This window comes from Ochotona curzoniae, unplaced genomic scaffold (assembly GCF_017591425.1).
Source record: "Ochotona curzoniae isolate NIBS_2020 unplaced genomic scaffold, NIBS_Ocur_1.0 contig_3622, whole genome shotgun sequence".
Classification (NCBI taxonomy): domain Eukaryota; kingdom Metazoa; phylum Chordata; class Mammalia; order Lagomorpha; family Ochotonidae; genus Ochotona; species Ochotona curzoniae.
Window position 1 is genome coordinate 12,207,273 of NW_024465926.1, and position 14,941 is coordinate 12,222,213.

A 14,941-nucleotide genomic window follows, 5' to 3' on the forward strand; every position below is an offset into this window, starting at 1 on the left:
CAGACCAGTGGACATTGTATCATTACACAAACGTCTCCCTTTTTGCCTTTAAATCTTTCCCTGCAATCTCCTTGAACACAGACTGCATGACTCCTGCGGCGCTGGACTGTCACTTGGGTCACACAGTGTTGTGAACCAAGAGCCCAGGAACTGCAATCCCAGAAACCTGGCTCAGCGCCCAGCAGTCATGATGGGGAACGGTCTTGCCCGAGCCCCCGGTTATCATGACTGAAGATACAAAAACAAAATAACCAGGAGCTTACATGTGAATAATGAAAGACAAAAAAAAAAACACAACAGAGAAGTTCCACAGACTCCAAAGTGGAAAATTCTGCAGAGAATTTTAATACAATTGGTCAGGAAAAATCCATGAGGGTAGAAACACTTGGAAAATAACTTTCCTTAATTTTTTTTTAAATGCATTTATCTATTTGAGAGAAAGAGAGGCGGAGAAAGCCAGAGCAAGCTGGTTCACTCCCTGCACGTGTGCAATGGCAGGCGCTGGGTCAGGCATGAGGGTGGCAAGCCTCGGGCTGCCCCCGCGGTGCCCGCTGGCAGGAGCTGGCCGCCCACCCAGCGACTCGGCCCCACTCCAACCCTCACCCTCCAGGCCTGAAACAGTGGGTCGAATACCCACTCCATGAGAACAAGGCTTATTAAAAAAATAAGTAAGAAAATACCTACTTCACGGAGCAGTTTGAAGCTCTGGCGGCCCAGCCAGGGCCTCCCCGGAGGCTTCGGGCCGTGGGAGCCTCCAGCCCACGCGTGTGCACCTGCGGGCTAGCAAGGCCCCGGGCGGCTCGGCCCAGCACCTGGAGAGGCGTAAGTCCACGAACTGCGTGCCCGTGGATGCTTGTTGACAAGGCTGATGAACACGTTCGACGGTCAGGCTTTTCCTTTCCCTGCCGTGACCCTTGTATCTTAAATGAGGAATTAAGTCATTTTCTAGAAGAACATCGGGTCCACCGTGTCCACGTTTCACTCACTGTATCACTGGACCATTAGATCCAGGGTCCTCGGGGGTCAGAGGCGTTTCCCACCTCCCACCCAGCAAGGACAGCAGCGTGTGTCCTTTCCACAGACGGGTTTCAGGAATTTACCTCAAAAAGGTGGCGGGGTCGAGCTGCCGGGCACCCCCGCTCGGGGCAGAGCCGGGCAGGGCGGCTGAGCGCGGCCCGCAGCTGCGCCAACCATCCCAGCTGCTCGAGCTGCTCACGGGACACGCAACTTCCAACGGGACTACACGCCTGTCTGGATTTTTATGTCGTTTGTTGCCTCCTTCTGGCAAATGTCCTCAAGTCCCTTTCTCCTTCTACCTGTCCCCCTTCAGTATCTTTTTTCCCCTCAGCGAAATGGACTTGGTCATCTTTTCTTCAGCCCTCGTGTCAGTCGGCCTTCTCCCGCGTTCCACAGCACGAGCCGGCGCCGAGGCAAAGCTGCCCTTCCCCGCCGGCCGGCCACGACAAGAGGCGGGAAATTCTATCACCACAACAAAATGAGGTGGCTTTCCCACGGTCACATTACAAGGGTGCTCAAATGTCAGAGTTAAAGTTCCTCTAAAGAAATTCTGAAGCATTTTTAAACTTCACGCAAAAGTGAACATTCTGTGGGAGGCAGAAGCACAATTTACTTTTTTTTTGTTTTTGTTTCTCTTTTCTGAAGGGACCAGGTGAGGTAGGAAGCAGGTGAGGCGAAAAGCCGAGGACGCTTTTTCATTCTCCCGCGTCAGCTTTCAAGTCTGAGGGAAACGCCGGCGCGACAGCCGCGGCCGCCCCGCCTCCCGCCCACCTTTTCCCTTCCTCGGGATGTCGGCCGAGGCTACAAAGGCGGGCACGCCGCGCGAGGCACAGTGGGAGCGGAAGCACGGCCGCGCGAGGTTGCGGCCCCGCCGGAAGGGGCGGGGCGGGGCCTGGCGGCGCGGCGGGCGTCTCTGCGGCGGCCGGTGTTTGCGGGGAGCCGGGCCTGGCGGCGGGCGGGTTGAGTCGCGATGCCGGAGCTGGCCGTGCAGAAGGTGGTGGTGCACCCCCTGGTGCTGCTCAGCGTGGTGGACCATTTCAACCGGTGAGCGGGAAGCGCGGGCGGCCTAGCTGCTGAGTCACGGGCGGCCACGGCGCGGGTGGACCTGCCCAGGCCGGCCGGCAGCCGAGGACGGCGGGAGCGCGCGGCCGAGCCTGTGCAGCCTCTTGGGGTCTGAGCCGGAGCCCCTTGCCCGCTGGGGAGCTGCTGGTCCTGCTGGACCTGTTGCACGCTGTTCGGACGTTCCCCGAGACCTTGACTTGCGTGGGCAGATGCGAAAGGGGCTTTGCCGAGTGGGTTGCCTCGGGGCCCGCGCTCGCCAGCAAACCCCCTGGCGCCGACAGCCGACCCCAGAGGCGTCCCAGGTCGGCTCCCTTGCTCTGGAGGCGCCCCAACCCGACAGGACTTTTCCTCCGGACTTCGATGAACCATTCTGCCGTGGGAAGCCAGCGTGCCGATGGGACAGGCAGCCTTAATGTTGAGAACACAACAGCAGATGGGAGCGAAGTGTAGTTTGTAAAAAGACACTGTCGGGCTTTTTTCTCTAAACCAAAAGAAAAACCACGGGGTGTAGAGGTTTCCTTTGAAGTGTGGCAACTTGATGCTTAAAAATTCGTTGAAGAACAGAAACAGAGCCACCGGAAATGCTAGAATCCATATTTGGTTAATTTAACAGACATTTATAGATTTACCGAATAATGCTAAGAATAACAATAATTGTTAAAGAACTGTATGCAGATACTTCAAAGATAGGGGGGAAATGAAGTCGATGCAGTCCTTCTGCTATGCATTTTTCATAAACTTTTGAAGACCCTGCCTCTATAAATGTTTCAGGGTGGTTTGCACCAAAATGACCTGGAGTGATGCACCTGTAGATCTGGAGAGAATCACTAAGGAGGTTTGGGATGGAGACAGAAATCCAGCCCTCCTCCGGGGTCCACAAACCAGATGGCATGGAGTAGGGGTCACAATGAATCTGATCTCCTGGGGCTTAGAGAAGAACTGGTAACTGGATCCATCCCAGTCTTCATCCGTGAGAGGATGTGGGGACAGGGAATGTGGAGAAGGGAAATTGCAGAGGAAAAAGGTGGGAGCAAAAAACATTAGGTGCGGCAGTGTTGAAACACCCACCACGGTGTCAGCGCTCCACACCCTAAGTGAGTTAAGCCATCGCCTGCTGTACCAGCATCCCTTATGAGTACCAGTTTGATTCCTAGCTGTCCCACTTCCAATCCAGCTCCCTGATAATGTACCTGGGAAGGCAGCAAGGGATGGCCCAAATGTTTGGACCCCTACCCACATGGGAAATGCAGATGGAGTTTTAGGCTCCTGGCTTTGGCCTGTCCCAGGCCTGCCCCAGCCCTACTCATTTGGGTAGTGAGTCAGCAGGTGGATGATGTCTTATCTCTTCTCTGACTGCCTTTCGAGTAAAATTTAAAAATATTTTAAAAGGAAAAACACCACCCAGATGACATTTTAAAACTCCCAACATCTGAAGAACTTTATTTTTATTTGAAAGGCAGGTTGATACGGAGAGTAAGCTACCTTGAGTTGGTTCTGTGACAGCTAGGTCTGGGCAGGGCAAAGCCGGCGCCCAGGAGCTCCATCCAGGGCCCTGGCACGTGAGTCATCCTCTGCAGCATTCCTAGGTGTTGACAGAAGTTGGTCGACACCTCCACACGGTACCACAAGAGCCAGTCCCTGGGTTTTGTCTTCTCCACTTGAAATTTCTGAGAAGCTAGAGAATCAGCTTGATGCGTGTGTTTCTTGGCAGTCAGCGGTAAGTAAAAAAAACTGCCAGCATTCATCAGCATCATGTGCAGGCATTACTCCTTACATCAGCAGCTCCTAACAAGAAATAACGTACCCAGTCACCCTTACTTGGGGAGATGAGTTCATAGGTCGCCTGAGTGTCTGTGCCCCTGCTGCCTCAGGGTCCTTGTGTCCACAGGTCTGTGCTGCCTCTGCAAGCTGACCGCTTCTGTTCTCTCATTCAGAATCGGCAAGGTTGGAAACCAGAAGCGGGTGGTCGGTGTGCTTTTGGGGTCGTGGCAGAAGAAAGTGCTTGATGTATCCAACAGTTTTGCAGGTGAGAGACAGATTTTTGTTTTTTTTTCCTAGTATGGTTAAAATGTTCACTTGCCTTTTAACTTTTTTTAGTATTTTTTTTTAAACTGCAGTATAGAGATTCTATTTCAGAACTGCTGATGTTTTAAAAAAGGACTTTAGTACTAGGCCAGATAGTAAATATTTTAAACCCAGGGCTAGGGGTGTCAGGGTGCCTCCAGCAGGGGCCTTGTCCCAGGAGCCCAGGCAGTGTGTGCTAACCTGTGCCCCCACGTTGCGGTATGGTAGGAGAGGGAGAGGAGAGGGGCATTACCTTTTACTCTGTGTGAACCTTTACAAGAACACAGCCGAGTGCTCATAGCATCGCATGAGGAGAGCAGCAGTGTCAGCAGAACAGTGTAATTGCCGGTGTTACCTGTGATGTCATGGTGGCCAACTCCAGTGTCTTGAAAGCACCAAATGGCAGCTGTTAGGAAGTGGGGGGCTGGGCCCAGCGCTATAGCATAAGGGTTAAGGTCCTCGCCTTGAAAGCGACGGGATCCCATATGGGCGCTGGTTCTAATCCTGGCAGCTCCAATTCCCATCCAGCTCCCTGCTTGTGGCCTGGGAAAGCAGTGGAGGATGGCCTGGGGCCTTGGAACCCTGCACCAGCACACAGCACAACACAGAGAAAGTTCCTGGCTCCTGGCTTTGGACTGACGCAGCACTGACCGTTGCGCTCACTTGCAGAGTGAATCATTGGACGGAGGATCTTCCTCTCTGTCTCTCCTCCTCTCTGTACATCTGCCTTTCCAATAGAATGAATAAATTTTTTTTTTTTAAAGGAAGTGGGGGGTTTGGCCAAACTGTAGAACAGCACATGAATGTTTTAAAGGCTCTGGCCATGGCTTGCTAGGTCTTCCAATTTTTAAGAGAAGGCGAGAGTCTGGGTTTGTATATATACTTTCCTGGTTTCCAATGAGAACTACAAAAGAAATAATGTTTAATCCTGTGTTGGAGAAATCAAGCACGTGAAGTGAGTTCAGTCTGTGCTGGGATCTCTTGGCCACTTGGAACTAAAACTTCGTAATTTTTTTTTCTCTTTAGTCCCCTTTGATGAAGATGACAAAGATGATTCTGTCTGGTTTTTAGACCATGATTATTTGGAAAATATGTATGGAATGTTTAAGAAGGTCAATGGTGAGTCTTCATTTTTTTAAGAAGATACTGTGATGGGGCTCTGGCTTGCTTGTGTGTGCACTTTCTGATTTTAGGGTGTTTTTTTCTTTAGCTGTTCTCTGCTTAGTGGTAAAGGCTCTTAGGTTCAGTCAGGTAAATGGTGGTGGAGGAGTGAAGTTGAATAAACGGAGATTGGGGTCTCAGGATAAGATGAGCAGCCTTCACGACTGCTCTTCATGACACAGGGAAAACCCATTCTGTTTTCCTTCCCAGCCAGGGAAAGAATCGTGGGGTGGTACCACACAGGCCCCAAACTGCACAAGAATGACATCGCCATCAATGAGCTCATGAAGAGATACTGTCCGAACTCGGTAAGTACTCACCGTGTGTAAGGCTGCTCCTGGTGTCCTCTGGCAGCTGCTCCCAGGGAGGGTCTGGGCACTTGCTCGGCTCATTGCATCTTCCCCATAAGCATGGTGTGCTCGTGTTTAAGCTGTGTAACTTACTGTGACTCTGTGTGTTCAGTAAGTAATCATTCATACCTGCTAATTCTCTGGAATATGCAGCTGCGTACCTTAAATGAAAAGGCTGAGTCGCAGAATAGTTCATCCATCCACCACTCACGTTGAGGTTGTCTTGACTCTGCTTTATGACCAGCGTTCAGCTGGCCAGCTTATTCGTGGCAGGGAAATACCAGCAAGACAAATGAGCTCAATTTTTTTTTAAATATTTTCTTTTTTTTATATTACAAAGTTAGATATACAGAGAGGAGGAGAGATAGAGAGGAAGATCTTCCGTCCAATGATTCACTCCCCAAGTGACCACAATGGCCGGTGCTGCACAGATCCCAAGCCAGGAGCCAGGAACCTCCTTCAGGTCTCCCGCACGGGTACAGGGTCTCAAAGCTTTGGGCCATCCTCAACTGCATTTCCAGGACACAGGCAGGGAGCTGGATGGGAAGTGGAGCTGCCGGGATTAGAACCAGCATCTATGTGGGATCCCGCAGTGTTCAAGGTGAGGACTTTAGCTGCTAGGCCACGCCACTGGGCCCAAATGAGCTCATTTTTGAGACCAACATTTTGCTGAAAATTCTGTCTCATTTCTAACTGGTTGAACAAAATTGCTTCAGTAATCATCATCAGGACTGGACTGCCCCTTTGCATCAACTGTGGGTTTGCTTGCTCAGATGTGCTTCCCTGCCAGGTGCTGGTCATCATCGATGTGAAGCCCAAGGACCTGGGGCTGCCCACAGAGGCCTACATTTCAGTGGAAGAAGTTCACGATGTAAGTTACCTTGTGTGGGACGCGAGATGTGCTGCTCGCTCAGTGACTGGGGGGTTTGTTTTCCATTTGAATCAACACATCCTTTACCTCTGTAACAAAGTCATTGATTTCTGTGATCTTTAATTCTGTTTTCCTTGAGTTTTTGAATCATCAGATTTTAAAAATAGAGGACTGTTTTAGGGCCTAAATCTTCTCTTACACGGTAAATTGAGGCTTTTACTAGATACCTGATTGTGCGGAGATGCTCAGGCCACTGCAGGAAGCCCATGGGAGATGCAGTTAAGAGAGAAGTTTATTTTAATTTAAAAAAAAAAAAGTATTTTTGAAATCCTCACATTGAAGAGCTTTCAATGTGAAAATGAATGTTATAGAAAAGAGCTACAGATGATTTTCAGAACTTTGTGAACCAAAATAAACTTCCCTTTTAACGCCTTTTTTCTATAAATTTCTTGACTGGCGCTTGTGCAGCGTCTGTGGCACTGAGTCTGGGAGAAGCTCCTCTGGTGATTCATGTCCTTCAGTGGCCCTTTGACTGTCAGCAGCTGCCCAGTTGTGAGGACTGCATTGTGTGGACACTCTGATTTGACCCAAGGGACAGTAAATGGTTTAAAGTTGTATTCTCTGGTTCTTGCATGCCTCAAAGAGAGGTATTCTGTATCTTGTCTGTCTGTTAAAAATCGAACTAAGACTCTTCAGTATCCATCCCCAGTATGGGTTTGAGAGCAGGTAAAGATCTTCCTCAGAAAATAGTTCAGTGGCCTCTGAACACACAGTGTCCCAGCAGAGGCTCAGCACTGAGCATCGCCTTGGTGACCGTGGGTGGCTTTAAAAGCCAAGTGATCGAGCTTTGCCCACCTCTGCCAAGGGAAAGTGGGAAATGTATGCAAGAAAGGGCTGAGTGCAGAACACATGAGGTTGAAAAGCAGCTTGATCCAGTAAAGCAAATAAATACAATTAAGCCTCCTCTCCCAGGATGGAACCCCAACCTCGAAGACATTTGAGCATGTGACCAGTGAAATCGGAGCAGAGGAAGCTGAGGAAGTGGGAGTGGAACACTTACTGAGGTGAGACCGCACAGCCTCAGTCACTGCCCCCCAGTGGCTGAAGAGGGGACCGCATCAGGAGTGGTGAGCTGGGTTCTGGTGCTGGCGGACTGCGTTTCTGAACACATCATGGTCCCTTTCTGGACCTTTGTTTTCTTATCTATGAACTAAGTTGGCTGAACTGGTTTTCTGTTGACTCCTGGTCTGTGGCTTTGTCGTCATCACACAGTGCAACAGGGACAGCAGCTGATGTTTGAAGGAAATGTATCCAGTACTCACTGGGTCCTTTTCGACAAAAGTAGTCCATTTTGGAATTATTTGGGGAGGAGTTTTAACATTCTTAATCTGTATGATCATTATTTGAAGAAGTTATAGTTTATTGGAACGTCAGATTTACAGACAGAGACAGAAAAAGATCTTTCACCTGCTAGTTCACTCTCCAAATGGCCTCAGTGAACAGAGCTAAGCCAAATCCAAAGCCAGGAATCAGGAACTTCTTCTGTGTTCCTCATGCTGGTGCAGGGTCCCAAGGCTTTAGGCCGCCCTCGACTGCTTTCCCAGACCAGAAGCAGGGTGCTGGATGGGAAGCAAAGCAGCCAGGACACGCACCAACACCCATATGAGATAGCAGTGCTTGGTAAAGGATTAACCCGTAGAGCCATTGTGCCAACCCGAAGCTGTAGTTTTTAATGAAGCAGTAAGGTCCCTTCCAGTTTGGAAATTAACTGTTCACTGGTTATAGTTTCTCAAAACAGCCAAGAAGGGGTCAGTGTTATGGCTCAACAGGCCAATCCTCACCCTTCAGGCACCAGGATCCCATATGAGGTTTGTGTCCCGGCTGCTCCACTTCCCTTCCAGCTCCCTGCTTGTGGCCTGGGAAAGCAGTGGAGAATAGCCCAAAGCCTTGGGATTCTGACCCCATGTGGGTGACCTAGAAGAGGTTCCTGGCACCTGGCTTCAGTTCTGGCCATTGCAGCCACTTGGGTAGTGAATCAACGGACAGATCTTTCCCTCTGTCTCTCCTTTAAATCTGACTTTCCAATAAAGATAGATCTTAAACATATACATACACGTATCTGTCTGTAGATAGATTTTTTTTTTTAAGTCCTAGAAATCCAGGTGGAGAAAGTGCCCTCTTGTGGCCAGGGAAGTTGAGGTGGAGAACCTCCTAATGCAGCTGCCCGGAAAGTTACTGGCAGATCTGAACTGTGATGTCTTTTTTTTTTTTTTTTTTTTTTAAATGAAAATGGTCTCATTTTAGTTCTCTTATAATCACCTTTTCCTTAATTCCTGTAAAAAGCAAGATAAAATATATGACCCCAATTGAAAACAAAATTGCAGTAATTAATGCCCAGATCGTGATGAGCTATGGAAGCGATGCCCCTGCCCGCAGCCTGGGCGCTGTCTTACAAGGAGAACTGCTGTTTGATGACCTGATGCTCCCCCTCCTTTGTGGCTTTCTGCAGGGACATCAAGGACACTACAGTGGGCACTCTTTCCCAGCGGATCACAAACCAGGTCCACGGGCTGAAGGGACTAAATTCCAAGCTCCTGGACATCAGGGGCTATCTGGAGAAAGTAGCCACAGGCAAGCTTCCCATCAACCATCAGATAATCTACCAGCTGCAGGATGTGTTCAACCTGCTGCCCGACGTCAGCCTGCAGGAGTTCGTCAAGGCCTTTTACCTGAAGACCAACGACCAGATGGTAGTGGTGTACTTGGCTTCCCTCATCCGATCCGTAGTCGCCCTGCACAACCTCATCAACAACAAGATTGCCAACCGGGATGCAGAGAAGAAAGAAGGGCAGGAAAAAGAAGAGAGCAAAAAGGATAGAAAAGACGACAAAGAGAAAGATAAGGAAAAGAGTGATGTAAAGAAAGAAGAGAAAAAGGAGAAAAAGTAAAACATGTAGCTTTTTAAATTTGTAAATTAAAAACTTGTCAACTAAATCAACGTGCCACTTGTGAGGGTTCTTTTTCTCTTGAAGTGCTTGTTTAAAAGCCATCCTGACGAGCTCTCTGCCTGCAGTCCTTGCTGTGGCATCTCATGAAGGGGAATGGATAGAGGGACGAGCTGCAGCTGCTGCAGGCTGGGGTGTGGTAACTCAAGCATCGGAGGGTGAGAGAAGAGGCCCACATACAGCATGCTTGGTACTCTTCATGCTTTTACCAGTAAGGCCAGGAGTTGATTTTCCCATCTTGACTCCTGTCTGTGGTTACTGTCAGAATGGCTGCTCGGAGCACAGATTCCATTCATTGTCCACATTGTAGCACCTTCAGTGCTGACCCTTCTGAACCGGGTTGAGAATACATGCCACACTTGGCCCTGGCACTCTGGCACTCTCAGGGCTTGGGACCTGTATGTTGTTTACCTTCAATTAAATGGTTTGGTTTTTAAGACTGTTTTCTGGTGGTTTTTAACTTTGAAAGTAGCTGTTTCCAGAAGCATCCAAGACAACCTTTAAATAAAGCTACGTAAAGAATCCTTTCAGACTTAGTATCTTGTGTAGAGGGCCTCACGTGGGCGTTCGACACAGTGCTTCACCTCACGTCCCAAGTCAGTAACACCCCAGGAGGAAGCAGTGATGGCTCGAATCTTCGGATTCCTGTCACCGCACGGGAGGTCTGCAGCCATGGGGACCTGGCACATGAACCAGTGAACTGGAGGCCTATGTCTCTCCTTGAAGTAAAAACAGGTATTCCGCTGAGGTGGACAGAACCCGGGAGATGGCAGGTCCTCGGGAGAGCGACGTTACTGAAGCAGCAGCAGGCCCTGCTGAGAGCAGGTACTTCTCAGGTTAATGGGCGTCACTGAAAACAGTTACCTCAGCGTAAATGCACAGGGCTGCTAAGACAACAAACAAAAGGGAGCCCCAGGCATGGGAAACATGTAGTCACTTTCCTTTCTTGAGCAGTTAAGTCACACCATGTGGATTAGCATTGTTCAAAGGTGAAAAAGTAACCAAGTTGTCCTTCAGATACCACTTCCTGGGGCTGAAATCCTCCAAGTGACCACAGAAAGAGCTGGTTGGCCCACACAGTAAGGCTCCCACTCTAGATAAGTAAAACCTTGATCATTCTGAAACCAAGGGAATTGCTGAAAGGAAAATAGCCATACTGATTTCAGTAAGATGGCTGCTGGATCTGACAAATTTAGAAACTCACGGTTTAAAAAGGTATATGCAAACTGCCACAGTGTTGGTGCTTGCCATGTTTAGAACAGGAAGATAGCGAGGCTAGACCCTAACTCCAGAACAAGAGTGCTGTGGAGGACAGGAGCCGGGCTGCCATGTTCTGAGGCCTGTCAGGGGTTAGGTAGACAGTGGGCCAAGGCTATTGAAGGGCCCAGTGCTGTAGCCTACTGGCTAAAGTCCTCACCTTGCATGCACTGGGATCCCACGTGGGCACTGGTTCATAGCCCAGCTGCTCCGCTGCCCTTACAGCTCCTTGCTTGCGGTCTGGGAAGACAATCAAGGATGGCCCGAAGCCTTCAGACTCTGCACCCATGTGAGAGACCTGGAGGAAGCACCTGGCTCCTGGCTTCTGCTTAGCTCAGCTCTGACCACTGAGGCTACTAGGGGAGTGAACCAGTGGATAGAGTTTTCTCTTCTCTCCATATATCTGTTTTTCCAATAAAATTAAATCTTAAAAACCTACAGGAGCCTGCAAGAACATGCCCTACTTAATGAAAAAGGTGGAGTAGTGGACACAGGTGCTGTGGTAAAAGGAGAATATGGCAGCTCATTTGGAGTTGTAGCAGCAGAACAGAACTTATTGGACAACCACCCCAAACAATGACAGCAAAAAATCTCAGTGAATGGAGCCAAAGGACACTGGGAGGGTGACATCATCCTTGGATCGGTGACATCAGCAGCATTTCAGAATTATCCAAACCACTTGGACAGAACCCTCGGAATATGTCCACATTGAGACCCTGGGTTGATATGAGGTGGCGGTTCCTCATCCCTGGGCACTGGGACGTGTGGAAAGTCAAGAGTGGTTTCTCCCTTTGTGTCTCCCCTTCCCCCAGGAACAAGAAGAAACAGCAAATTTGGAACCAATGAATTCACCTAGCTTTCCCTAAATCTCGATCTTTCCCACACTGATCAACCATGTAATCATTATTTTTTAAATTTTATTTAAATATAAAATTGAAATAGAAAATAATAAATAAAATTTTTTAACTACAGAAGCCAGCATCTTGGTATAGTAAGTAAAGCCACTGCCTGTGATGCCAGGATCCCATATGGCTGCTGGTCAGTCCTAGGTCCTCCACTTCTAATCCAGCTCCCTGGTAATGTGCCTGGGCTCTTGCTCCAAAATGAGACTTGGATGAAGCACCTGGCTCCTGGCTTCAACTTGGCCCAGCTCTGGCAGCAGCCACCACTTAGGAGAGTGAATCAGCTGTTGGAAAATCTGTCTCCCCTAACTCTGCCTTTCAAATTAATAATAAAAAAAAAACGATGACTATTTTCATTGGGAGAGTGGATAAGAATTACCTCACAAATATGGAAATTAAAGTGGGGAAAGAAAATAAGGGGGAAGACAAAAAATTGAAGAGGTCATCATGAAAAGAACAAAAAAGTTTTTTCTCGTCATTCCTTTGATGCTGTTTTACAACACTAGATGGCGCCATAGACTCATCTCAGCAAGAGAAACCTAAGTCACCCAGAAAGTCACTTCCTGCCACTTGAGCTTTGGGCAGCAAGTATCCAGGCAAGATTTGCAAGGACTCTGCAGAGCAGCTGGGTGGCAAGATGACAGGGTCCAGCGGCCACACCTCCACCCACACTGCCCTCTACCCAGTGTTGCTGTCGTCACTACAGTTCTGCCCACAAAGGGCAAGGGCTTGTTCAGTTACAATCTTTTCTGGTTCCCCTGATGTAAATATCCCTGCTGAGAAGACAGTATTTCCTCCAGAGCAGCCAGCAAAACCTCAGGAACACTGGACAGTAAATGTAGAAAAACAATTGGGATCTGGTGCACTTTGAGGTTTTAATCTATTTTATTCCCTGTTCAAATATATATTTATATTTGTTGATTTTAACCTGCTTGAAAAGCAGAGTGATAGAGACCTTCCAACTGCTGGTTCACTCCCCAAATGTCTGGAACACTAGGCCGAAGCCAGGCCGAAGCCAAGTGCCTCGAACACCATCTGTGTCTCCCGCATGCATGGCAGGCCCTGAACACTTGAGCCATCACCTGCTGGCATTAGGGTGCATCAGCAGGAAGCTGGATCTCAAGCTGAGCAGCTAGGACTCAAATAAATGGGCACTCTTCCATACAGGCATCCCAGGCCTGGTTTGACCTGCTGCACCACAATACCTGCCCCCAATTACAGCTTCAATGTGGCTATGTTTAGCCACCAGCAGGGGCTCCTAGTCCATTAGATCTGATGTAAGTAAGACATTAAATGTGCTTGGACCCAGGGTGGTAGCCTAGTGGCTAAAGTCCTTACCTTGCATCTGTCAGGATCCCATATGGGCGCTGGTTCATATCCTGGCTGCTCCACTTCCTGTCCAGCTCCCTGCTTGTGGCCTAGGAAAGCAGTCAAGCACAGCCCTACACTCATGTGGGAGACCCGGAAGAGGCTTCAGGTTCCTGGCTGCAGATCAGCTCAGCTCTGGCCATTACATCTGATTGGGGAGTGAACCAGTGGATGGAAGATCTTTCTGTCTCTCCTCTTTGTAAATCTGCCTTTCCAATAAAAATAAATAAATCTTTTTTTAAAAGTTAAATGTGCTTGCATTCAGCCACTGACACTGCAGGGCTTCTGAGGAACCTGGCTGACCCTCAAAGGCATGGGGGTAGAACTATCCACAATTGACACGTCTTTGAGCTGATGGAGGCCTGGGATGCCTCCAGCTTTGCACCAGCACAAAGCAAGCCCCCGCAGGACCTCACAAAAGAGTTTGTAAGAAGGCCATGCCGAGGCATTAGCTGACACATGGGATGCAGGCGCGCACACTGAGCCTCACCACATTGCACCCTCCCTGCTCCTGCTCCCAGAACGAGTATCCCAGCTCCACAGAGCCTGACCCAGTGGGGCGGAGTGCCAACTCCAGGGCCACACTGCCACTGAATCCCAGATCCAAAACCTACTACCCCCTAAGGCTGCTCTCTCTGCTCCCTTGTCTGTAAAATGAAAAGGAAAAAAATATATATATAACTACCTGTTCCCTCAGGTTGTTGGAAGAATTCAGTGCAGTGCTACGTGGACGGGGACTGAAACAGAGCAGGCACGTTCGTACGCTGCGTGTTGTCTGACACAGCACGATTCTGCTTCAAGCCTCACACTCCTACGGGCTGTTTACCCAAAGCTCATAAACCTTGTTAGGTAGAATACTACAGTGTTCATTTTGATGCAACTTTCTCTCACGTTTATTTTCCCTTCTGTGAATTGCTCTTACACCTCTGGCCCATTTTTTTTGTTCTTGTTGTTGTTGTTCCTGTTGAGTTTGTTTTCTTGCTGACTTGAACTGTGGGTACTGTGGACCTAGCTCGTGTGGCAACTTTCTTCTCTCAGTCTCATCTCCCTACTGACTTGATTGGGAAGGACCTTCATGCAACAGAAATGGTTTGTTTTGATTTTTAAGTTGGTTTGTCTTTTTAAATTTTTATTTGAAAGATAGACACAGGGACAGAGAGATCATCCATCTACTGGTTCCCTCCCCCAAATGCTCAGACCATAGACAGAACTGGGCCAGATCAAAGCGAGCAGCCTGGAAGGCAACCAGGTCGTCTCCCAGGTGGGTGGCTGGGCCCAACTACTCGAGGCGCCTGCTGCCTTCCAGAGTGCACACTGGCAGGAGTTCAGAATGCAAAGTGGAACCGGAAATCCAACTGAGGTCCCACACAAATGGAAGTGGATACCCCTAGGAGTGTCTTAAGCATTGTGCAAAATGCCACCCCAGGAACTCTTCATTTTGAGGTTGAAGAGTCTATGAATGTGTCCTTAGTGCTCTGTGATTCACATTCAGGAAGACCCCAGTTCAAGGTCTCCAGCCTCTTCCCATACATATGTGTCTTAGCATGAAGCTTTTGCCTCTCAGATCTTTGCATCCTTTGCAATTCCACAACTTTCAGCTTTTCAGTTTTAAGTACTGACCTTCTTCAGGCTTTTGTCCTTCAAGTCCCCGCGCCTTGGTTTGCAACCAGCGTCTAGTCTGCTGGAGTTGAGAGGACAGTAGCCCAGGTGCACGGGGACTGAGAGAGGACGCGACCCCTTTGTATACGACCCCTTTGTATGCAGATTTAAACTGTCTCTACTGGTCTCTTTGCCCCAGGATCACCCAGCCTCCCTACTGCCTCTAGACTGTCAATGGTTCTGCAGGATGAGGTAGCTTGTCAGTCATCGGCATCCACTCCACAG

The 14,941-nt window shown here is 49.0% G+C and overlaps 1 protein-coding gene across 1 annotated transcript; it reads left to right on the forward strand.

Moving 5' to 3' along the window:
- Nucleotides 1-1,871: 1,871 nt before the first annotated feature.
- On the forward strand, nt 1,872-9,967 carry PSMD7 (proteasome 26S subunit, non-ATPase 7). The gene is made up of 7 exons (XM_040982431.1): nt 1,872-2,061; nt 4,014-4,105; nt 5,170-5,262; nt 5,515-5,612; nt 6,445-6,525; nt 7,498-7,589; nt 9,035-9,967. The coding sequence occupies exons 1-7, from the start codon at nt 1,988-1,990 to the stop codon at nt 9,471-9,473; spliced, it is 969 nt and encodes a 322-aa protein (XP_040838365.1). The 5' UTR covers nt 1,872-1,987; the 3' UTR covers nt 9,474-9,967.
- Nucleotides 9,968-14,941: the final 4,974 nt, after the last annotated feature.